The 24,132-nt window shown below is 38.1% G+C and overlaps 2 protein-coding genes across 8 annotated transcripts; one reads left to right on the top strand and one right to left on the bottom strand.

Annotated features, from left to right (window-relative positions):
* Window positions 1-401: 401 nt before the first annotated feature.
* unkl (unk like zinc finger) lies at window positions 402-14,724 on the top strand. Of its 6 annotated transcripts, none has more exons than XM_051387526.1 (16): window positions 402-500; window positions 1,172-1,381; window positions 3,179-3,355; window positions 4,036-4,169; window positions 4,279-4,414; window positions 4,505-4,622; window positions 4,904-4,988; window positions 5,218-5,375; window positions 5,843-6,031; window positions 6,889-6,939; window positions 7,055-7,232; window positions 7,312-7,422; window positions 7,548-7,784; window positions 7,970-8,157; window positions 8,269-8,526; window positions 8,703-14,724. In XM_051387526.1, the coding sequence occupies exons 1-16, from the start codon at window positions 436-438 to the stop codon at window positions 8,856-8,858; spliced, it is 2,451 nt and encodes an 816-aa protein (XP_051243486.1). In that variant the 5' UTR covers window positions 402-435; the 3' UTR covers window positions 8,859-14,724. The 6 variants fall into 6 exon arrangements, with proteins under 6 accessions (XP_051243486.1, XP_051243487.1, XP_051243485.1 ...); XM_051387527.1 differs by having other exon boundaries at window positions 5,218-5,384; window positions 7,333-7,422; XM_051387525.1 differs by having other exon boundaries at window positions 5,218-5,384.
* Window positions 11,550-24,061, bottom strand: LOC127356085 (dynein axonemal assembly factor 8). 2 transcript variants are annotated; one of them, XM_051387522.1, is made up of 29 exons: window positions 23,870-24,061; window positions 23,634-23,738; window positions 23,397-23,531; window positions 23,190-23,276; window positions 22,975-23,080; window positions 22,739-22,850; window positions 22,425-22,664; window positions 22,045-22,332; window positions 21,821-21,965; window positions 21,559-21,750; window positions 21,325-21,465; window positions 21,047-21,238; window positions 20,841-20,948; window positions 20,565-20,709; window positions 20,137-20,428; window positions 19,749-19,831; window positions 19,425-19,579; window positions 18,925-19,051; window positions 18,691-18,822; window positions 18,435-18,599; window positions 17,913-18,215; window positions 16,721-16,884; window positions 16,470-16,632; window positions 16,271-16,365; window positions 16,062-16,176; window positions 15,538-15,752; window positions 15,359-15,444; window positions 15,195-15,264; window positions 11,550-15,038 (listed from the first exon to the last, which is right to left on the bottom strand). In XM_051387522.1, exons 1-29 carry the CDS (start codon window positions 23,954-23,956, stop codon window positions 14,970-14,972), a joined length of 4,317 nt encoding a protein of 1,438 aa, XP_051243482.1. In that variant the 5' UTR covers window positions 23,957-24,061; the 3' UTR covers window positions 11,550-14,969. The 2 variants fall into 2 exon arrangements, with proteins under 2 accessions (XP_051243482.1, XP_051243484.1); XM_051387524.1 differs by having other exon boundaries at window positions 11,550-15,264; window positions 23,397-23,528.
* Between the last annotated feature and the right edge of the window lie 71 nt (window positions 24,062-24,132).

The following is a 24,132-nucleotide window of genomic DNA, read 5'->3' as shown; positions in this document are numbered from 1 at the left end:
TAGGTCATTTATTCATTTAAAAATTATATGTATTTTTTAAGAATGTGACAATGGTGACATTTGATTGTGTCTTCAAGAGCAGCATCAATCATCTTAAAAATAACATAAAATAAAGGGCTTTTTTTATTGCCCCACCAGAATTACACTTAAGATAACAGACAATAAAAATAGCTATATATAGGGGTATGGAATATGGGGGAAATGTTAATTAATTTTATTTCAAATATATATTTACTATCAATAAAAACAGCACGTTGACGCAGAAGGTATATCAGCACAGATAAGTGAAGACATAAACAGTCTCAGAAGTATGTCACGTCTCATCCATGCAGCGCCCCCTGCATCAGTGTTTGCACTGTGCTGGCGTGCAGGCGGACGTGCATGGACGCGAGCAACAGATCCGAGCGCATGCGCAATTCATTGTTTTGACTGAAAATGCCGTCGGTTTCGAAAACGGCGGCCAATGCGTCCCCTCAAACCGAGAAACCTACCCACTATACGTGAGTAAAGCTGCTGCAAAGAAAACTACAAAATCGCTCGCTTCCTAAATCGTTATTTGCACGTGCACCTATGCGCGTTTGCATTTCTTGCATTCCTCAACTCTTGTGTGTGTGTTAAAAACATGGTGCTTTTCCTGGCTTTGTGACTACCTAACGTTACATAGCAAACAGCGACTGCACGCTAACGACGCCAACCCTAATGTAGGAAACGCGGGCATCTAAATCACTTAATTGACAAGCTAATCGCTAACGGAATCGTTTATAGTAGTTTTACGGAGTTGAGGAATTGTTTCGAATAATCCGTTGAATATTATACCGTGAACTGGGTCTGCTAAATGATTAGCCAGGAACTCGCTAACCAGTCTGCTTGTAAATAGCTCGGCCTTATTTTGAGTTCCCTCTTGCTACGCACATTTATGGACGTACGCTCAGGGATTTTCAACAAGTGTTACGTCGAAATACGTACGTAGTGTGCTTTCTGAATAGCGAGCTACGTTAGTGACCCAAAATATATAGTAACGTTAGGCTACACCACTAGCAGCATAACACGACACCTCACTGTCTGAACTTTTTTTTTTTTCTTGCCTTCTAGTTATTTCTTAGTTCGTATTAATTTTAAAAACCTGGTCCCTGATACATTTGTTGTTTTGTTTTTGTCGTTGTTGTTTCAGATACTTGAAGGAGTTCAGGACAGAGCAGTGCCCGTTGTTCCTCCAGCACAAGTGCACGCAGCACAGACCCTTTACGTGCTTTAATTGGCATTTTCTCAACCAGCGGCGAAGACGACCAATAAGAAGAAGAGACGGAACTTTTAACTACAGCCCCGACGTGTACTGCACGAAATACGACGAGACCACAGGCATTTGCCCAGATGGAGACGAGTAAGTCCCCGTTTCATTGCCATTCTTCAGCTTCATGGATATGTCAGTGCGTCATGGTGTAGCTGCTGACAAATGACGGATGTTTGGGTCCAAATCAACCAAAAGACCAGCTATATAGCTCAGTTTTCATGTAGTGACATTTGCATGGGATTTAAAGCATTTCTTAATTTTTTTGAATTTTGTGACATTCTCATAGACTGAAATGTTTTTCTCAATTACACCAGCTTGCTGTGGCTACAGTAAGGCAAGTGTGTAGGATAAGCGAGCTCTCTGCTAATGGCATTTATGCACAACCATTCACATGAGCCTGAATTATAGATTGTTAAGATTATAAACAGTCACTAACAGCCAATTTGATGCAGGAGATGTTTTTTTTAAAATGTCCACCAGTAAAGGACTGTGTGCTTTTGTAATCAAAGAAATCAAGCACTGATAAGAGTGCTCTAAAGATAACAGGGACTGTGTATTCTTTGCACGTTGCAAGTGAGGAGTGTAATATGAAGAGTATGATTATATTATTGTTTAATTTATTTATTTAGGCAGACAAATGGGATTGCAGTGGTAGTTGCTTGGTGATCAGTATTCATTATTTAAAACTGTTTAACGTTGCAGCAGATGTTGGCAGCGTCTTACAGATGCAGTATTTCAAGGGCCACGTATTTGCCCTTTGTGTTGTTGCATGCGTTCTCTATAAAGAGTATGTACCGAATTCAACATTTCAGATTGAACTCACACTTTATTTAGCATGGCTGCACCTCTTTGTCTTTGAGATAAGGCAACTTGATAGGTCGCCTCTGGGTGCCCTCCAGTATTGTTTATTCACCAGTGCTACTATTAATTTCAGATAATGGCAACATGTGATTACCTAGCTTCATAGTTTAAAAAATGTCAGTTCCCCATCGTGTCCCTACATTAGAATAACTATTTTGATTGTTTTGCACATAGCATCATTTGTCCTCTGTCATCACAGGGGGGAAATAGTTTCTAAACATATTGTGATAGGCTTGTGGCTTTAGAGGGGTCAATTTTAATAATTAAATATTGAGTATTGTCGAGTTGCACAGAAACTAGATTGGTGAATCCTCAAAAGGTGAGGCGATGCCTTTCCCCATTAATTTGCAGCAGGTAGTATATCAAGGCAGCAGCCTCTGTATGTGATTGGGAATTAAAAATGGCACAGCGTTTAATTGAGCCCTACATAGAAATGAAAAATGAAGTGAGATTATTGAACTAATGAAAAATGAACGGCTGCAATCCTCACTATTCCTCCTCTGCCAATGGCAGCTATTTTTGTATGACCTTATGGGTTGCTATAGCAACTGTTGCTACTCAAGAAAGGAAAAATTGGTTTATTCAAGAGGCTTATTGGCCATACATTTCTCGAGGCATTGCTGGTGTGTCAGCCCTGCAGTCACAGCAGAATCTTATTCCTGACTTAAAAATCTGTGCAACTATAAGAATTCCCTCCTTTTATAATTCTTGTGGCTTTATAATGAATGGTTTGGACCATTTTTTATCTTCATTGCAGTGCTTGCCTGTTTCATGCTCTTAAAAATCATGTCATATCATGCCTGCATACATCTTAAAGTTGCTCTCTCCAATTATATGTTGAACTTGAAGGAAGGTCATACAGTTTAAAACCAATTAGTTCTCTATTTTGTGTTTATTTTGGACAGATTTGAGGTTTGGATGCACTTTCTGTGCTTTATTTTAATGTCAAGCCAAATCATATTCATTTAGATGTTTTATTTAAATGAGCTGATGAAATATTTCAATGTTGTATCCTTGCTTCCTCAGCTGTCCTTATTTACACCGGACCACTGGTGACACAGAGCGCAAGTACCATCTACGCTATTACAAGACTGGCACTTGTATCCATGAGACAGACGCTCGAGGGCATTGTGTGAAGAATGGCCTCCACTGTGCTTTTGCTCACGGGCCACATGATCTCCGACCTCCAGTCTATGATATCAGGTGACATACAAAGCAAATAGTGGCCTCTCTTTTCCCTGCCAACAGTTTCACTCACAATGGAATGAACAAATCAGCCAATTTAGACATAATGTAGTGGAATACCTAGTGCATATTGAATGGGATTAATGGTTTCAATGTAACTCAGTTTTTAGGGCTTGGCTCAATGAATTATAAAAAATACAAACACCCAACATGTTTTATTGAGCTCTGTGTTGCTGAAAGATTCTGTGTAAGATTGGCTGATACCAAGACTCAAACAGAGGGGTTTTTCAAAATGTTAAGTGCAGTGAGTTCAGTTGATAAACCTCTGCACAATTGTTACGTTATCTTTCTTTTCTTGGTATTTTGATAATATTTCAAGATGTATTTATGAATTGTATCATCATGCTGTAACTCCTGCCTATAACTAATGCTAAGAAGCGTTATTATGTCAGTTGGTCCAGTATAAATTATAGTATTTTGCAATTCAGATCCACCAGATATGGTTTGATTAAATAAATGCAGTTTAATGATAAAATTGGATGGTGATTGATGGTTATGTGAGAGAGGACAGAAATTTAACTTTATATGATAACTGTTTCAGACAACAAGCAAGGTTCCTTAAACAGGACAATAAGTTTAAGGGTGTTGAACCAAGATCTTTTTTAATAATAACAATAACATACTTTGTATGTGCACAGAGAGATCCAAGCACAAGAGGCTCTTCAAAATGGACAGTTGGGATCTGGGGAAGGTATTCCTGATCTGCAGCCGGGTGTATTAGCCAGCCAAGCTATGATTGAGAAAACTTTGACAGAAGACCCCCGGTGGCAAGGTGAGTAACCCCCACTCTGGTGTTAATGGGCTCATGCAATGCCAAAGAGCACCCTTTTTAAGCTGATAAAAATAAACATTACATTAATACTTTTATGTGTATTTTGCAGATACCAACTTTGTTTTAGCCAACTATAAAACAGATCAGTGTACTAAGCCCCCAAGACTATGCAGACAGGGCTACGCTTGCCCACACTACCACAACAGTAGAGATCGAAGACGAAATCCTAGAAAGTTCAAATATAGGTAAGATGTGACTCAGTTTAAGTGAAAATAACAAATGGTATTAAGTTGTCTAATTTCAGTGGGTAAAGTGTTCTGACTCTATGAATGCAGGTCAACTCCTTGCCCTAATGTGAAACATGGAGATGAATGGGGCGAGCCCTCAAAGTGTGACAGTGGAGACAGCTGCCAGTATTGTCACTCTCGCACTGAACAGCAGTTTCACCCAGAAGTGAGTGGAATTTTGTCTGAAAATTAACAGATAAAGGATAGCTCAGGTAGTATTGAACTTATACATGCAGCATGACATACATATACAGTAGATCACAGCAGACATTAATTACCATTTTAGCCTATACAAAGATAATGTAAAGTAAAATATAGTTTGATAACATATACATGTATAAATAAATGTAATGACTGTTGTGTTGCACAAGCCTTGAAACTGACTAGATACCAAAACAATAATGGTGACTATGATATGTAATGTTTGTTTGTTTGCCTTTCTCTAAGATCTACAAATCTACCAAATGCAATGATATGCGACAAACTGGATACTGTCCCAGAGGACCTTTTTGTGCATTTGCACATGTAGAAAGTAAGTAAAAGACTGTCTCAGTGCTTGGGTAGAGAATTACAAATCTATGAAATTAATATGTTCTTTTTTGAGTTAAGGATTTTATACACACACTTTTGAAGATATTTTCTTTGCCTTTTTCTGATTGATTTAAACATAATCACAATGAATGTGTTAATGTTATTGAATGTTGGCAACCTGGTTCTTTACACACTATATGAAGATTTAATATTTATTTTAATCATTTTAGGAATTCCCTCTACAGAAGAGACCATGAGCTCATTGTTAACAGTGATACAGTCAAGTTCACAGTCTCAGATGGGCTCTCAGCAGTATTCAGAGTGTCCAGTCAGTGAGTGGAACAGTGGAGGCAACTCCACCACCAACGCAACCAGTAGCAACGGACAAGTAGGAAGTGTATGTTTTCTTTGTTGCTGTGTCAGTCCTTTTAATAGGAAATTGATCAGAATCAACTCAACCTAGGTGTAGGCAAATTTCTTATGGACACCTGCTTTTGAATCTACCTAAATCTCAATTCATCTAATGCAATTCAGCCATTTACTAGTGTACATGTTGTTTATGATGCTCTCATTTTTCTGTTGGCATGCTTTTTGCACATTATTTTGTCATTACAATTTCCTTGTAGTGTTTTATATTACATTACTACCTTGTTTTAAAAGAACAGAAAAGGCAATTTTCCATTGAAAGTGATATTTGACACAATGATTCAGTAAAAACAGCTAGTCTTCATTTATTTTTACATTCTCAATAGATCACCTTCATAGTCCATTCAGAATAATGGTTTTATTTATTTTATTTTATTTATCTATTTTTATCATCATTTTATTAAGATCATGTGCACTTCTCTTTCTCAGGTTTCATGTTCTAATAGCTCAACTGTAACTTCAAGCTCAGGAAGCGACAGTTTGTTATCCCCAGTGGGATCCATCAGCAGGCCCAAATCCTTAACTAATAGTAGTTTATGTTCAGAGTCCACCACATCCAGTGTCTCCTCTCTGACGTCTAACTATCCTAAAGCTCCGGGCTTTGAACGTGAGGATCAGGTACACAGACTGCTCTCTTTAGCTTCAAGAACAATATAACACATAGACAACATAGGGCTTTACACACAATGTGTCACTGTCATTCATTTTGAATCACTCTTCTTTATTTCTCATTCATTATTTGCCATGTCATTTTCTTTTTATTACTTTGAGCCATTTTCCTGTAATTTGCACTTTTAGTTTTGAGAGACTCAATGGTATGTTATCACTTGATGAGAGAATAAAATTAATAAAAATAAAATATGTAGTAGTTTTTATTTGGGCGATTTCATAACAAACTAGTGTTTTTTTAGTTGTTCTGAGTGATACGCATTAATCAAAGTTGCATAAATTCTGAAAAGCTCAATCTTGCAATCAGACTGCCTAAATAATATTGACACTGCATACTCAGCCATAGAATTTGTAACTGTACACTCAGAATTCCCCTGATTGACGTCACTGCTTTCTGATGTTGTAATTACAGAAGGCCGCCCACTCAGCAAATTGTTTCTGTTCCTGTCATCCTGGACGTACTGTAATGAAAGGCAACATGTTAGAATCGTTCCTAGTGATACAAGTGAAAGGAAAAGTTATCTCTGACTCTGATTAGATATAATTCACTAGACAGTTACCACATGAATCATGACAAGAACTACTGGAAAATTCAGTAGTATTTAACATTGCTTCAGAGCAAGCTGACTTCATCAGGGTAAAGTAAATAATGGTTAACGGCAAAAAGTCTGTGTTGAAATAGGCTCTTTTATTTTTGTCAGTGTAGAAATGCATTTTTAATTTATATTTATATATAGCTGTGTGGGGGTAAAATGTAAGAGTTTTGTCACTTAAATGTGCTGTCTGTGTTATTTGATAATTTTTAGATTAAGAACAAGGGGCAGGTGGATCAAAAATTGATGGACCAAGAAAAACAGGTCTGTGTTTAAATTGGATACTTTGTTGTAATTATATTATGATGATGATATTAAATAATATATTATTTACAATACATTGGAAATTTAACATTTTTCTTTTTTTTTTCTTTTATAGACACAAAATACTGTATTCTCTGCGGTGAACCCTTTGGCATCAAGCTTTACCTCCAGTATAACATCCAGCTTGGCCTCTAGTATTGGCTCAGATAGTTCTTCACCTACCACCTTATCAACAATGAATGCAAAAGCCACTCCTTTCTATCCAGGGAGCAACACTGTGGAGTCTGTGATAGGTATGTGTATGTAAAGTCAACCGTAAACCAGTTGAACTGACTCTTGCCCCTCTGTATTTTGTTGTCAAATGTCAGCCAGATGTGTTTTGTTTTTCCTCAGGATCCGCTCTAGACCTCAACTTTAGTGACATCAATGTTGCATCTCTCGATAAGGAGTTGGAGGAGCAAGACAACAGTATAGGATTGACAAGTAAGGACACCTCCTTCCTTAAAGTAGTTTCAGCTGTTTGACCTTTTGATCTCAAATGGTCTCTTCATAATTTGCTTGTCAATTATTTAAAAAAAGCAACAGCAGTATTCACTTTGTCCCCACAGGTCAAAGGGTGCTAGGTGGATCTGCTCCGGTTAACATTCCAGGTTCCCTGGCACGATCATCCTCTTTTAATTCATCATCATCACTCTCCACCTCCCCACTAAGCTCCCTCTCCCAGTCTCTGTCACAGTCCCTGATGTCTGGGACAATATCGCAGCAAAATCAACCTTCAAACATGTTAGCCAAGCAAGAGCATGGCCTCCTGGGAACACCCACCTCCTCTTCCCAGAATTCTTTGGGTAAGCTGATAGCATCAGACATTGAGTGAGCTGTAAAGCATTTGACTTCAGATTTTAATCTAGAGTCTTATATGTCAAAAGAAATAGCTCAAGATGACTTAAGTGAAATGTTCCACTTACACAGCCAAAACTAACTTTTCACTTTTATGCTTGGTCTTGTGATTTTTAACCGCTCACTCAACTAGGCTTGAATGGAGGGGCTAGCAACATCTGGGACTTTGTAAGTGGCAGCTTTTCACCGAGTCCGTCTCCAGTTTTCAGCAGCCTAACCTCCACAACCAACAGTGCTGATCTGGCCCGCCTTTTTAGAGAGCTGGACGAGGCCAAGAGGAAGATCAAACAATGGGAGGAGGCCTGGCAACAGGTCAAACAAGTCAGTCTAAAAAAAAAGCTCTCGTTGCAATAAATATCCTTGTGTATCAGAGTGATTTCCCTTTTTATAGATAAGTGAGATTTTTTTAATCACAACTCAACTTTGTTCCAGGCCTGTGAAGCTTGCCAGAAAGACGCTCATGAAGCAAAGGAACAAGCAAAAACGGCCGAGGCAGAGCGGCAGCTGGCAGAACAGAAATGGGAGGAAACAGAGCGCAAGCTGAAAGAGCTCCAAGGGGACTTTGATGTGCTTTGTCGCACCCCTGGAACACCTCTTCTACGTAGCTACGGAGAGCTGGAGCAGCTCCCCTTGTCAAAGCTTCACTCCATCCAGAGTCAGCTGCGTAATGACCTAGATCTTATAGATGGGGTAAGAAAGACTAGATCACACACAGCATTTCATTTGTAGCATGTACATAGTTTTAAAACACTTAATCAGGCTAGCATTCAGATCTACGTTCTGTCATCAAGCATGCTTTTTTTAAAAGTCTGCATGAACTGTATTTTTAAGTTGCAGCTGATATGCATTCTTTTCTTCCCCAACAGGTAATATATCAGCTTCAGTCAAAGAAATGTATAGTTTGCCAAAAGCATGATCGTTGCATTGTTCTGCAGCCTTGCCAACATTATGTACTATGTGAGAACTGTGCACCTAGTAAAACAGAATGTCCCTACTGTAGAACAAAAATATTGAAGTGGTGATGTACAGTTACTCAAGGTACTATTTAAAGATTTAGCCCTTTGAAAAACTACTAATAGATAGATTTTCTAAATAGCAATGTCTGTTTCATACAGTGATTGAATTAATTTAGAATAAAATGATGTTTGACTGACAAAACAAATAGTATTATGAATCAGACTGTGTTCAGGGGATTCAATCATTATAGTTTTTGCTCATATTATGTGTACATTACCTGTTCAACCAGACAGCACTCAAATTAGAATATTAAATTACCTTACGATGCCCTTTCTCAACTCTTCAGTTGTGATTCAGTCACTCTAATGGACATAACTCATTTTGTTTACACTTTTTTATGAATGCACTCTGGCTAAACACATAATGCAGTTGTGCTTTCACCAAACAAAATGCAAATAAGCATTGCCACCCTGACATATTGCTCTTACAATAAACACAGATCTACAAAAAAATAATAATAATTGCAAACAGGACCAATAAACTTGGTAAAAACCTGTATACACAAATACAGTAATGAGTGTGAGTTTGTATTTCTGCCCCGATGTTTTGATATTAATGGATTTGAAATACTTTACTGCGCTTTTAATAAATTATTGACTGATTTGGAAATAGTGATAAATCTCTAGGTTGATATCTACTTAATGCACTTAAAGTCCGCATTTCAACCTCAACCTTTCAGAAATTAAGTCAATAAAATGTTTTAGTAAATCAGAGATGCTTGTCTTTGGAGAAGGAAAACTTACTGTAACTTGAATATTATATCTTAACTGAAAATAGTTCTAGTTTTAAAAATGCATATAAAAAGAACTGTCCTTTTCATACTATAAGTCTTAAGGTAATTTTTCAGTCATCCTCAGGGTGGAAGAAGTTTGAAAAACAAAGTATCCTTTGTGATAATATCAAGGGGAGTAGCCCTGTAGTCCACTGACCTGCACAGGGGAATTTGAATATGAACGGTTCCCCATTGTGGACAAAATAATCCCACACATTGATAGAGAAATATAGACATTTGTTGATATTTTACCATAATAGCTCATGCCATAGGTATTTCAGGTTGGTAGCTCAAAAGCAAGGAAATCACTGTAAATATTAGAAATACTCCGGTGATGTTAACCATAAAATGGGCAAAACTCAAAACAGATTTTTCTTTAATTAAAGAGGAACAAATTAAGAAACCAGACTTTCAAGAACCGGAATGTGACTGATACTTAATTCAGTAATCATATTTTTGTTTTAGCCTAATTAGTCTGGATTGTGAAATGGGTCGCTGATGAACTAACTTCATTGTCCCAGAAAGCACTTGATGCTCAGAAGCTCCATGCCCTGAGAAATGAATACATTCCTGCATTCAGCTGTACGTGGAGTAATTGATGAAAGAATAGAACTCTTCCTCCAAAGTACTGTCCAAATATATAAACTGGTTTGATTTGTAAAATGTTTCACAAATCTATTGCGGTATTAGTGCCGAACCACACCTGTATCTGTAAATCAGACTAAACCAGGAAACAAAACAAATGCATGTTGAACAGTGTTCCTCTTTAAGTAAAGCCACATTTTCTTAAACCCAAATTTTCTTTAGCAATGTTTTTCAGTGCAACCAGTCAAGCATCATTATTTTGACCAACTTTCTGAAGACGTTTGATTTCTTACTAAAGCACTTTGTTGACCTGGGACTTTATTAAAGGGTATATAGAAATTTGCTTTAAGCTGCTTTGTAGGTATTCTTTTGTGTCTTTTTTAGATTTATAATTTTTTTTCTATATAAGCTAATGTCTGAAGCTTTTGTGTGTACTGTGAAACATCATTTGAATATTTCATGTTTCCTATTGTTAAATCATGGCATGGTTCTACATATTAAGATTTCATAAAAAAGTACTTAATAGTTTCTACTTTCATAGTTAGATTTATAAAATTTCAATCAAATAAGTGCAAATTTAAGATGCATTTTAGGCATAACCAGCAGCTATAATATCAGTAAGGCACATGCTACATGTTAAGGCTGTTATTCAATCAGTTAGTTTTGTTTTGTAGAGATTTATATAGCCTAGCCATTAGAGAAGCATGTATTGTATTTGCTAAAAGCCTGAAATGGTGATTTTTGTAGGAATCTAGCCTCTTGACCTTGTCTAGAACATATCGGCCTCTAACTCGAAAGTGCCTTGCCTTAGTTGAAAAGGTTATGTGTAGAATTGTCAGAGCAAACACAAGTAGTTGAAGCTTGTGCACAGGTTTCTGCATAATGTGTCTTGTTAAACTTTGCAGAAGCATTGAAATGTGTATGACTATATGTGTATATATAAATATATGCCAGTGTGTTTGGCCCAATCCCATTAAGTATTTCTGCGCAAGATAATTGAAAACAAACATTGTCAGTTCCTGTGTCCTGACTTCAACCTTAGAAACGAACCTTCACTCTCCCCTCCAACTACCCACACACTCATTCCTTGGTCGTGGTGCTCTTTTGGTGCAGCTTCAGGCTTTGAAATTAGGTTTTTCAATTTAACGCTTGGGAGTATGCAAACAGGACACATGAATTTGTATAGTAACATATAAAAATGCTTTTTAAACAGTTCAGTAACTTTAATTTGTTTTATTGTAATAATTCTGCAGCGGTTGAAGAATTCTGTAGTTAACTTGTAGGTTGGATTTTGCATAGCATTTGTGATTAGGTTCCTCTAATTGAAATGACCTTCTACTGTGTTCAAAAATCTTTTTATTCTTGCTTTAAATTCAATAGAAAATCATGTATCTCCAGGTACACCTTTTGCTACTTATGAATATGGGAAGATGCATTGTTTACATTCACATAAATGACAATTAAGCAACTCAGAGGAAAAATATCAAGAAAGGTTATGGTATTTTAGCATTTTCATGATTATATTACAGCATAAAAGGCAGCCTAAACACTTCTGGTATTGCATGTTATGCGATATATTAACCAGCTACAAAAAAGACAAAAAAAAAAGTTTGCACTGTGTCACACTGCCAGAATATTTGTATTGACTTATTTTTAGTGTAGTAAAGGCTTAATAACTTCTGCAAGCTTCGCTGCTACTGGAAAAGGTATTAATGTAGTTTCCTGTTATACATTTAGATGTTTGAATGTTGTTGTGCATCCACAGCTCAGATTTCAGAAACAATCTAACTCTTAATTTGATTGGATAATTCATTTGTAAATGCATTTGAGTCAAAGTTTCAGTACTTTCGTATTTCACTTAGAATGATGTCACCAACCTGTACTGCTAGATTGTCCCCTTTTTTATTTGATTGAAGGTAAATGTTTTTGTTGGATTTCTTCCCCCACCCCCATACACTGGATATCAGTGTACGGTGCAGCTAATTTCACAGGATCCTTCAGTCTATTTTGTTTTGCCTGTGAAGCCAACTAAATTAATGATGTCTAGTGTGATAATCTAAAAATGAACCAAAGTGGTGTTCTAGTAGCTGTCCAAATATGTATTCTAAAGGGAAAATTTACCCTTGAACAGGATTCAAATAATTGCTCTTGGACAGATCAGCCTGTAGTTGTGAACAGGGCCGGGTCTTTTGCAGATGAAACCAAGACAAAGTCCAGCATTGTGAGTGGCAGGAATTCTGTTTTCAGATGGATTTTTGCTTTGATATTTCATTTAGTAGAACATATATCCTCTTACTGAATAAACAACAGGACTATGCTAATGGATTTTGCTTACAACATTAATGGAATTTTTGCAGTTTTACCAAAGACCTGTACTGTTGTTATTTCTTTTTTGTACTACATTTCATCGTTGGTTTTATTTCAGTAAGAAACCTAAATTGAGTTTAAAAAAGTAATCACCTAGTACCTTAAATAGATAATGTTCATTAACAGTAATTAATGGCATCTTTTTCTATCTAAAGTTAGCTATAGTGAGTTGATACACAAATGATCAAAAATGCATGGGTCAGATCCTTACAGAAATGTGTATTTGTATATTTGATTTTGTGTTAAGTATACATTGACGTTTATGGCAGGTTTGTGCAATACTGGCTAGCACATGCTGACTTTAAGCAAGGATTCAGTGTCAGTTTATTTGTTGTCTACAGTGAAGGAATGTCAAAGGTGAATGACATTTGTGCTTCTGAAGTGGCCATATAAACTTCACTACAACTACTGTTCTGAAGTTTTGTTTATTTGTTGATTTTGCTTAACCACATAATCACAATCACTTTGGAAATTGATGGTTATGCATTATATGCTGTTATGATAGGCCTACAGTGACTGTAAGGTGCTTTCTTTCTATCTGACTGTTTTCTATTCCTTAAAGCCGTGGTCCAAATTAGTTTTTGTTTTTTGTAAAATTACAGGGGACAGATGATGATTGTGACAAAACATTGATGGCAGATACAGACATAATTAAAACTGAGTTGTTGTTATGGTAATTTGTTGTTGGCTGTCGGTTTCTCTTGTGGTCTACTTGCCCCAATTCAAATTTTCTAAAAAGAAATTAAACTAACATTCACTTAGTAAGCACAGCTTGCATTTCTTTACATTACTTTAGATTTGTTAAAATGTATCTCTAACGGACCAATTACACATTCATGTACATCTGTGCCTTTAACAATTACATTATGTTGATTGGTATCAAGAGAATATGTCTGAGACAAAATATAACATGTTTAATTAGAATCAAAATTCCAGTGCCTTACAATATTTTTGTGGACCACAAATGTGATTGCTAAACAATTCTGTGCATTCAAGCTACTTGAGTTGAAAAGGAAAAAGCTAATCTAATGAGATTTGCCTACCAGTTCCACAGCAGGAAGCAAAGGTTAGAATTGACTGATAATTGTCTGTCTCAGTCTGTATTTGCCATACCATTTTAAAAAACAAACAAAAAAAACACAGCAATACTTGACCATTGAATACACAATTTTGATCTCAATTAGTCATTTGGCACCAAAAACTCAATTGTTTGTAAGGAAAAGCACCAAATAGGAAGACTCTTGTAAATGAACTGTATTAGATGTTTCATTATGCTCTGCATTGGAATAGTTTAATCTATTTTGCATTATTGTTAGTTGTTGTGTTGTCTTTTTGTTTTTAATATTATGAAAATGGAGCCTGAAGATTTATGCAATCTTGTACATGTATATGAGTATGATGTATGGAGCTGTTCAAATTAAGTAAAATACTAGTACAACAAGTGTTGTCAAAAGTAAATAATCTGAATGTGGAACCATTTGTTCCATACACTTTAGAACAGATCAGTAGAAATGTTATTTAACATTGAAGCCCTGAAATATTGAATGTATTGTTCTAAATTAGGTATTCAATTAATAGGTCACTGGATATTATGGAGCGCAGTTAATTCATTATGATGTAGCATCTAGTTGTGAACTGCTATTCAATAAAATTTATTAGAACTAAAACAAATGCAAGTTTTCAAGTTTCTATTTGTCAGCATAATGCGGATATATAAGGAAAGAAATGTATTTTTCTCAAGGTAATACAGTGATTTAATAGAGAATGTGTTAAATCTGAGGAAACTGCATTTCATAGATATATTTACTTAATGTCAGTGGGTTTAGACATTATTTATAGATTAAAAAATATGTCCCTTATTTTGTGACAAGCTGTATGGATATGTAGGAAATTCTCTACTGATAATCGTAGAAATTATTCTGTTGGTATATCGAAATTTTTTGTGTTGTGAACACAAAAATAGGTGCAAGTCTTAGAATACTAGATTTTTCTTTTCTACATTGAGGATTGTGTACCGCATATTTTCTGTAGTGTATTACTAGTTTGTTAACACTTGTTAAATTGTAACACTACAGTTATGCAATGGTTTACAGAGTTCACAAAGTTATTTTTATCATCTTGAGAATTAAAATAATTTTTCATCTGAAGTGTGTGAATACTCTTTGTCTCAAACACAAGGTACAGAATAAAGTTCTTAGAATACTGTTGGTGCCGAAGATGTCAAGAGGACACCAAAGAAAAACATTAATTACATTGCACTGATCTGAAAAATATTTAATTATCTAACACAAGTTTTTCCTGAACAATTAGAATTATAAATTACATTTTTCATGACATGTTGTGAAAATGGAAACTGATGTAGCCTAACCTAACATATGCACCAATGTGAACTTCATGGCACAATAGTATGACAGCTCTTGGAAGACAAGACATCAAATAGGTAACATATGAGCTGCTTGGCCTGGAGGAGAGAACAACATAAGTTCAGAAGTGACATGTTGCTCAACCAAGCAATATTCATGATAATACAACAAACCTTAACACAGCATTACACCTGCTTGGTTTTAACAAAGGAGCTAAATGAGGCAGTAAAGAAAAAGCAGAATTCATGATTTACCTCTTCCTCATTCTTGGTGTAGATGATCCTTTTCCCCACTTTTTCTAGGTCTGACCTGTCCTTGTAGATGCTAGTGTAATGGTGACGAAGGGAAAATGAAACAGTTATTTTTATGTAAATACCCCACATATTCACACGATAGATTTGAGTGTCTTTGTCCATACCTTTCAAGGATCAGGTTAAAGCAGGTCACAATCATTTCCCCTTGCAGAGCCATGATGAGACAGGGTGTAGTGAAAAGATGAGCCATCTTTTAAAGACATAACAGCAGGGGAAATCAGCTGCTGATTGCTCTATTTGTAAGAAAGTAAGCTCAAACTTCTTTTAAACCAAAACCACTCACCTTATCATTGCCTCTTGATGACACTTTCAGTGTCTCAGCGATATGTTTCCTCTGCTCATTATCTAGTATGCTCATCCTCCCTGCCACCAGATGGCAGCCTGACCTCAGCAACTGCTCCAGCAGGTCCAGCTGGGATGGCACCTGGCTGAGGGGTGGAGCGTTTAAGGGTATCAGCAGACAGGTTGTCTGCCAGAGAGCACTGTGTATCAGGGACCCTGGTACCAACAAACAAGCAAAACAGGACATTTGTTTTTGCATGGTTTACAAAGGTCATCTGGAACTGAGTCATATTTCAACATCCATTCCAGAGGAGTCCCTGCCAAAGTCACAATAAATGATTAAATAATTTGAAGGGACCCATTTTGCTATGCTGTGCAGTGCTCAATGCTTTGAGTTTAAAGTAATAACAATACTATGACCACAGGGCATAGCCTTGTTCAAGTTTACAGCATTGCACTTCATAAAAGTTACCAATACATATAATTGTCTATTTATGAAAATAAAACCAAAGAAGTAGTCCAAACCTCTATTTGGTTCTGATGCCACTGAAGGTGACAGACACTCCCGGGCAATGAGGGCCAGTGTGCAGCTCTGTTCACGCTCCACAGAGGCTAAAGGGTCTGAGCACATCTTGAGTATCTGAAAAAAGAAACCAAGCACAAACACAGAATGTCTGCCATTTACCAATCAGATGCAGAACCAATGTACCAAGTCCTGTGGGTGATATGCATACCTGCTCCTGTCTCATTGTGCTGGTCTGAGAACAGCAGAGCCCGTTTGGAAAAAGCCTCTTCACATCCTGAATTGCTTTCTGATATGATTCTGATCCTGTAACATTTCAAATAAAGTGCTTAACTTAATGCACTTATACTGTATCATACAGAGTAACCCTGTTTTTGAATGTGCACCAGTGTGCAGTACAAGGCACTGACCATAGATGCCTTTGTGTGACTGAGCCATGCCAAAACAGGTTGTCCAGTCCTCTTGGCCCAGCACATACAGCAGCCTTCTCACAGCATTCTCCCCCTCAAGGCAGAGAGCCAGTGAGGAGCCAGAGCACAAGTACTCCACATGGGTCTCCATGTCTGAGGGGTCCTGCACACAACACTGTATGAATTATAATGGCATACGTTTGGCATGAAAGGAAAGCTTATTTTTCAGTCAGATAATCATTCTCAGTTACACTTTCTGCAGGCAGAAGTGAGGTAGCGTTGCTTCTGTCCAGGGTCACTACACGCAGGCCCACTATCCTGAGGCCACTCAGTTGGAGTTTCCAAACTATTTCAGCCAGAGCGTGGTTCCAGATTCCTGGCTTGAATAGGCACACAGTGAGCAGCATCTGTGGGTCTGAACAGAAAGTTAGCTTGTTACTGTTACACCACTTTTTAATATTTAAGCATATTGTAAATATTTTGAATGTTCAGTATTATACAATATTCATGACCTGCAGCATGTCCACACTATAAAACACAGTTCTGTGACTAAATGATTCATCTTTTGATTTTGACATCAAAATTGTAACAGAATCTACAGCAACTCCCACTTAGAACATGATAAAACATCACTATAGTAGTTTGCCATTATTATAGACTATAATAATTCTAAGCTGCACAAAATATATTAATCACTCAGATTTATACTGAGTATTTATGAACCTATTTGTGAAGACAAGCAACCCTATATACTGCATGTGCTGTTTTGAGCCCGTGAGCTGGAAAACTCTGAGCATGCAGAGTCAGAGAGTTCATCGGTTTAGTTGCTACAATAAAGAAAAATGCCCCTCTGGTGAATTACAATATAAAATATAAATAGAACTGTGGAAGAGATCTGAGGCACTCAAGAGGGTGGTGATTCAAAAATCCTTTAATATCTCATGGCTATTTACTCATAGTAACAGTTGAAAAACATATAAATAAAAAAAAAAATCATTACCCTCCTGAGTGCCTCAGACTTCTAAACCAGTAGGATCCCCAAACTGAAGGGAAACCTTTTTTACACTGTAGAGTTTGTTTTGTGACTGAAGATAAAATATAATTATTGTGTGCAGAGTAGTTGTTAGAAATCAACTTTTAAATATCACTACATCCACTAATTCCTGAAACAATCAAACAAGCTCAACATGGTCGTTGTGAATATTATTTAGAATTGGGGTTGCTTCCACCTTTTGTACTGCAGTTTTGGGGAAGAAGCTTCCCCAATTTGGGGCAGTCTGTAGTCTCCAAAGGACAGAAGTGGGGTGGTAAGCCTATTCCCAGCTTGTACACACACACACACACACACACACACACAAGGCTATCTTTGTATTTCTCCTTAAATGCTGGGATTGACTTAAATGCGTCTGATTGCATGTTTTATACAGCCCATAACAAACCTACCAGGAATGGTCTCATGCTCAAAGAAGAAGAGGGACGCTTGTCTGAAAGCCACTTCAGGTGTGGGTGACATCAGGACACTGAGGTTACCAGGGTAATTGTGTGGTAGGAGCTTTCTCAGCAAAGCAAAACCATCCACTCGTCTAAGAGCACACACTAGGGCAGGAGAGGGCATCAGATTGTCCAGGCTGTTGTGACAGAGCTGCTCTCCCACCTCGTATGGACTAAGCTCCTGAGCCTGAATTCGAGTCAACACAGGCAGATACTTCAGGCCGAGCAGCTCGAATCCTGTGCGTTGTACGTCACCTTGAATATAAATTAAAAGAACATTGCAAACATTGAAGAATACGGGGGGGTGGGGACAGAATTCTGATGAAATAATTCTCTCACATTAATTTGTTTATTCATTCAACTCTGTAGGCTGCTATCTGTATTTGACAGTGTATTTTGTTTGTTTACTGCCACCTCCAGTTCCAAAGCCCAGGACAGGCTGTTCTCTCGTAAATACAGCTGAACTTCACCCACCTGCTGCCCCTTCTGTCAGCACTCTGTGTAGGAGGCTCAGGCCTTGGCTCATGTCCTTCCCACACAAGGTCAAAATCACCACCTGCTCCATGTTAGAGGTGGATGAGCACTTCTGATGGGACAGGATCACACCTGAGGGATCTGGCACTGCACACATTCGCCTAACTAAAAAGAATATATACATAGGGAACATAAAGGACAACAGCAGAGGATCATCTGCTATAATCTTTACTGTTTCTTAACATACAGTGCTTACCAAAGATATGGAACAGGTTATTGCTGTAAGATACAGCGTGGAAACAGAAGCTCGACTCTACTGTGTGAACACCTTCAAGCCTGGATTGGATGCAACCCAGAAGCTTTTGTGCCTTAAATTCTCTCATTAGGGCTGTAACAATAGGGCAACTGCATTATTACACGCAATTTCTTACTTTCCATTTGATTTATGTAGATTATTTATGGTGTGGATATCATTTGAAACAGATCAGACCTGCTGGAAGACTAACACTGTGGTGCGTCGCATTTTCTTTCCTCAGTAACAACACCAGACAGTGAGAGGGCCGCTCCAGCTGCTCCTGATCCGGGGTCCCAATATGTGGACTGCAGAATGCAAGTGCCTTGAGAAAACAAAGATACAGATTTTAAAACTGCGATGAAAAATACGGAAGTACAAGGAGAAATGTGTGATTCTCTAGACCCAAACCCACAGTTACAAATCCATTAATTACAAAAAATTATCAAGATAACAATTACAGCAAAATGTCACATTATTACATAAAACTCATCATCCTGGACTTCAGCACCAATTCCATGGTCTAAGAACAAAAATCTAATCTATTTTCTTTCTATCTCCAGTAAATTATAATTTTAATTCCTTTTAATTCCCTACAAAGCAAAAAGTATACAATATAAAGAATTAATTATTACTAATTATTGCTATTACTCTACTTCTGAAAGTCTGAACTCTGAATGAGTATCCCGTTGTTCTACCTGCTGGTTGGTGAGTCCAAGGACTGCAGCTCCATTGCTCTGAAGCTGCAGCCTCTGCAGCCCCGTCAGACTGAAGCCCCTGCGTTCACAAACAGCCAGAACTTGGCCATAGCAACATGGTGGCACGACAGGCGACACCACGAGGAGTAAGTCAGCTATGTAGGGAAAAGAAGGATTAACAGCTCCACTCAAGCAAAAATCTTTGATCCTTGCTGCAAAAGAAATTTCCCTCAGGGCAGTAAAGATGAAAGCTGAAAATGAAATGTGGACATAAGCCAGTTTTCTCTCCTGTGACAGTTTTGGCTCCTTGTTGAGTCACAGTACCTTTTGTTGTAGCACACAGAAAGGAAGGTGATGTGCTTAAATTGAACAGGCTGCCTCTTACTCCGTCCTCCGAAGGTGAAACTCTACACACAGTAATAAAGAGACTACGCTTTAGTAAAGCCTCTGATGCCTGACATTAAAAGTTTTTTTTTCAATTCTTCCTTCTTCTTTTCTTTGAACGTGAACATTTAGATTTGCAGTTGCAATATTTTTGAAAAACTGCAATGCAATTTATCCAAATTAGGACATTCCTCCTTTATTTTTTCAAATCCATCTCACATTTGGTAAAAAAATGATAAATTCAGAAATAACTTTAAAGAAAAGCGTTTTCAAAGGAAAAAACATAATTTTGTTGAATCATGTTGTTCAATTTGGAATTCTGACAAACCTATTCAGAGGCCAGTTCTGATTCTGTGGACGTCCTCCTTGGAATCTTCCTGAAAACCACAAGCACAGCTCCCTGTGGACTTCACTGGCCAGTCTAGAGGAGTAGAAGAGTGAAGGTTCTTGACTTCTGCAGTGGAGAGTGTTGAGGGAGGTTAGATCTGTTATTCTGGGCAGCAGAGGATCTAAGGAAATAGTTAAATCTTTCAAAACTGAGTGAGCATGAGGGCCCCGAACAGCCAGGGCAAGAACGGGCTGGCAGGTCTCATCAGTTCTCTGGATGACTGGTACAGCACCTATGAATCAGAGAGAGAGTTTTTATTCAAGGAAGACACATTCAAAGGCCACAGTTGGATCCATGGTGCACACCAGACCAATGAGCCAGAAGGAGAGTTATTCATTTATGACCAGATAGCTTTAGTTATGTCTTACCAGCACCGTCACTCAGGAACCCATTTGGTGGATACAGGAGCCGCAAACCACACACATCAAGTCCTGACTCAAGAACAAGCTGGAGGGTGTAGTGTGTTATGAGGGGCTGTAGGAAGAAAGCTTTGCACCCCAGAGCAACTGATACCTACAACAAAAATGAGAGGAAAGTTAACATATATTCAGTTACTCCATATTTACTGCTAAGACAGCTGTTAAAAAAGAATAACCACTACTACAAGTACTAGTAAGTACACTTTTGAAAGACAATGTGCTGACCTCTGTGTGCAGATCTAGTGTGGTCTCTCTCCCCTTACAAACACGCTCCTGAGTTTCCACAGTCTGCCAGTAAAACCCTGGACTGAGACCAAACGTCCTATCTATAACCTGAAATACAAAGCCAAGGGAACAGAATACAGTCAACAGAATGCAAAATCATCTTAGTGCTTGAAAATATATTGAATCACACTTCTGAAGCAAGACACCTTTTTGTTGGAGGTGGCAGAGATGAAACAACTTAAACAGGAAGAGGGAAGATGGATGGGTGAGGTAAAGGCTCGTTGGTCTAGCAAATTTTTGAGCTGAGGTAGCCAGCGGGCAATAAGAGTGAGTGAGGTCTCAGAGAGGAATCTGCTGACATTGTAATAGAAAGGTGCATGGATGTCTTTGTCCCTTTTCTACAAAACAAACAAAAAGAAAGCATCAGTGCTCAAATTATCAGACATTGTAAAGCCTATAGAGTGTTTTCTTTTTGTCTATTCACCGTCGGTGTATAACAGTGACGAGCCCTGGCTAGCACATGTAAAGCCAGTCCATCCTCTGTCCACAGCTGCTGAAGTCCTGCAACCCAGTATGGGACCTTTGCACCAACTTCATCTTCATCGGGATGTGGGTTTGGGCCGACCTAATACACAGTAACAAGTGACCTTTATATGATGAAGCATGAACTGAGCTTTGGTTGGTACACATTAGGAGAGAAACAGCACTGCTCACTAACCAAAGACAGAAACCAAGCCACTAAAGTGTTGTAGATGTGTGATTGGGTTGCAGCTGGATACAGATGTTTTTTCCTCCCATAAGCTCTGTCTCCGACCATACCAGGACTGGAGAGGTTGATGATCAGTAGCATACACCCCTTGCTTTCAATATCCACTGGTAGTGTGCTGATGGACTCTAGATGAGATGCTTCCTGAAAAACATATCATTATAAGTGCAGGCCATTTTTTAAGTACTGTAATTATGACTTTTGAGGCACTTACAAAATCATAAAGGACATCGGTTCTTTCAGCAGCTGGCTGCTTCTGATTGACTGATTTGGTTGGACAGTGTATGTCCAGTTGCTTAAGAATTTGCTGGTGTTGTTCATGTTGTAACATCTGCTTAACTTCCTGTCTCTGTTGGTCACTGACAAAAGCATTGTAATGGTTAAAATATGTGTTTATTTTCACTAATGTGCTGGGTGAGTAAAAAAAAAAAAACATACCTCTGCTGCTTTGGTTTTTTCATTGTACTTTGCTGAGTTGTTGGTGGACTTTCCATTTTAGGGTTTCTGTACTCAAATTGTACATGTGAAGACTGTTTATCTTCACACAGATGGTGTGACTCATGGCAACATGTAGACTCTACAGTCCTGGGTAGCTTTGCTTTCTGTTCTTCTGTTTTATTCCCAAGCACAGGACATGGATGATCTGTATATTTATTGGGATATTTACTCCCATTTCTATTCATCTCCCTTATTTTCTGAAGCAACATGCTCTTGCCAGTCACTTCCCTGGAAGCAGAGAAATGGCAATATGAACTGCAACATACTGTGCTGGACTGAAGCATGACAAATGTTTCTAATGCAGTATATATTTACTGTACCTGTCCCCCATCCGTGATCCACTATGCACTTTAAGACTGGGTTTCTTTGAAGGTGGTGTTTCCTGGTGTCTGTTGTGTTTGGCTGGTGACTCGGACGTTGATGAAAGATTTGGGGATGTTATTGGTGTTTTTATTGAAGGCTCAGGGCAACGCAGGTCAATATAAACAGTGGGACATTCCTGGTGGCTTGGCTGCAACTCTGCTGCCATCCTGCCTGACTTGTTCCACACATTACTCTGTCTGCATGAAAAAGGTGATTATTATTATTATCTTAAAAAATTTGGTCATAAAACCTCATCAGTGTTATGACTTACCTGACATGATTTGAACTTTTCACAGGCTCTGACACAGACTTAGATGACTGGCTTTTAGTGAAAGCAACTAGCCTTTCCATTATATCCCGCTGGGCCCTGTTCTTGTCACCATCTATATACAAAAATGTGTTGAAAGTATGAATTAATAATGTAAATTATTAAATACATAACCCCCCGATAAATAACCCTAAATCATTCACTATAGCTACAGTGGTGTGTGTGTTATAATTACTTGCCTGCATTTGTTGTTTCAGGTTCAACTGACACACCTTGCTGCAGCAGAGACAACCCATCCTCTTTCAGATTTTGGAGGACATCACCCAAATCCCACTCGTCAAGTCTCTGAAACCAGTGTTTTTGATAAGAGGTTATAACACTTAGAGAATATTTACCTGCATCAGTCGTAACTGGTGACGACCACGCCTAACTTCTTTTAATTTCCAAAACTTACAGCAAATGAAAGAACAGGACAACCCTCATCAGCTTTTGTGTTGTCCACATTTGGTTTTACAGAAGCGTCCAGCTCACAAGCATCTGCCTTTAAGGAAACAGGAGAGGAAAAGAAAGGACAGGGTGCATATTTAGTGTATGTCATGATACACTGGTGTGCTTTCCTCTCCCCAGACCAGAGGCTGTAGATTAATATACAGTAACCCACCTCAACATTGGCATCAGAGTGTAGCATAAAGCACTGAGTTGCAGTAGTGACTACAACTTCATCCTCATCCACCTTCACATTCTGGCTGCAGGGTTCGTCTGACCAGCATGTCTGTGCTACAGGTTCCAACAGCTGCTGACACAGAAACACACATACATATCAGTGATTACCAATCTGGTTTGTTAGGAGGTCCTTACATTGCTACCATTAACACTCATGAGACTATAATTAACTAACCTCTAGTTCATCATCATCCAACGAAAAACTGTCGAAGTCTTCAAGGACCTTCAAGGAAAGACCAGCTGGTCTTTGATATATGTGAATAATATCTTCATTGTCGGACTGTAATGTTAAGAGGACTCATTATTTGAATTTGTAAATAAAGTTAACTTATGTAACGTTAATGTAATATAAAATACAAGTTTTGGCAGTTAGCAGACGTTAGCACATTTCTAGGAAGAACAAAAACATACGGATGAAGAATCGAAGTCGATGGTTGGTATATGTGGTTTAACTTTCTCCAGAATTGATTCCCAACACGATGAATGATTCGGGTCCATTACTAGCAGACAGGAACAGACCTGCAAATGTAATAAAGTAGTTTTTATGTAACGTTACCGTTTATGTGCCGGAGGTCACTGACATTTTGTTAGGCTCTTTAGTTACCATTGGCAACGGAAAGCTTCTCCGTGCAGCACGTGTGCTTCGTCAACAATGTTGCCTTCAGGTACTGTCA

The sequence above is a fragment of the Dicentrarchus labrax genome, unplaced genomic scaffold, assembly GCF_905237075.1.
Source record: "Dicentrarchus labrax unplaced genomic scaffold, dlabrax2021, whole genome shotgun sequence".
Classification (NCBI taxonomy): Eukaryota; Metazoa; Chordata; class Actinopteri; family Moronidae; genus Dicentrarchus; species Dicentrarchus labrax.
This window is presented reverse-complemented; position numbering and strand designations above follow the sequence as displayed.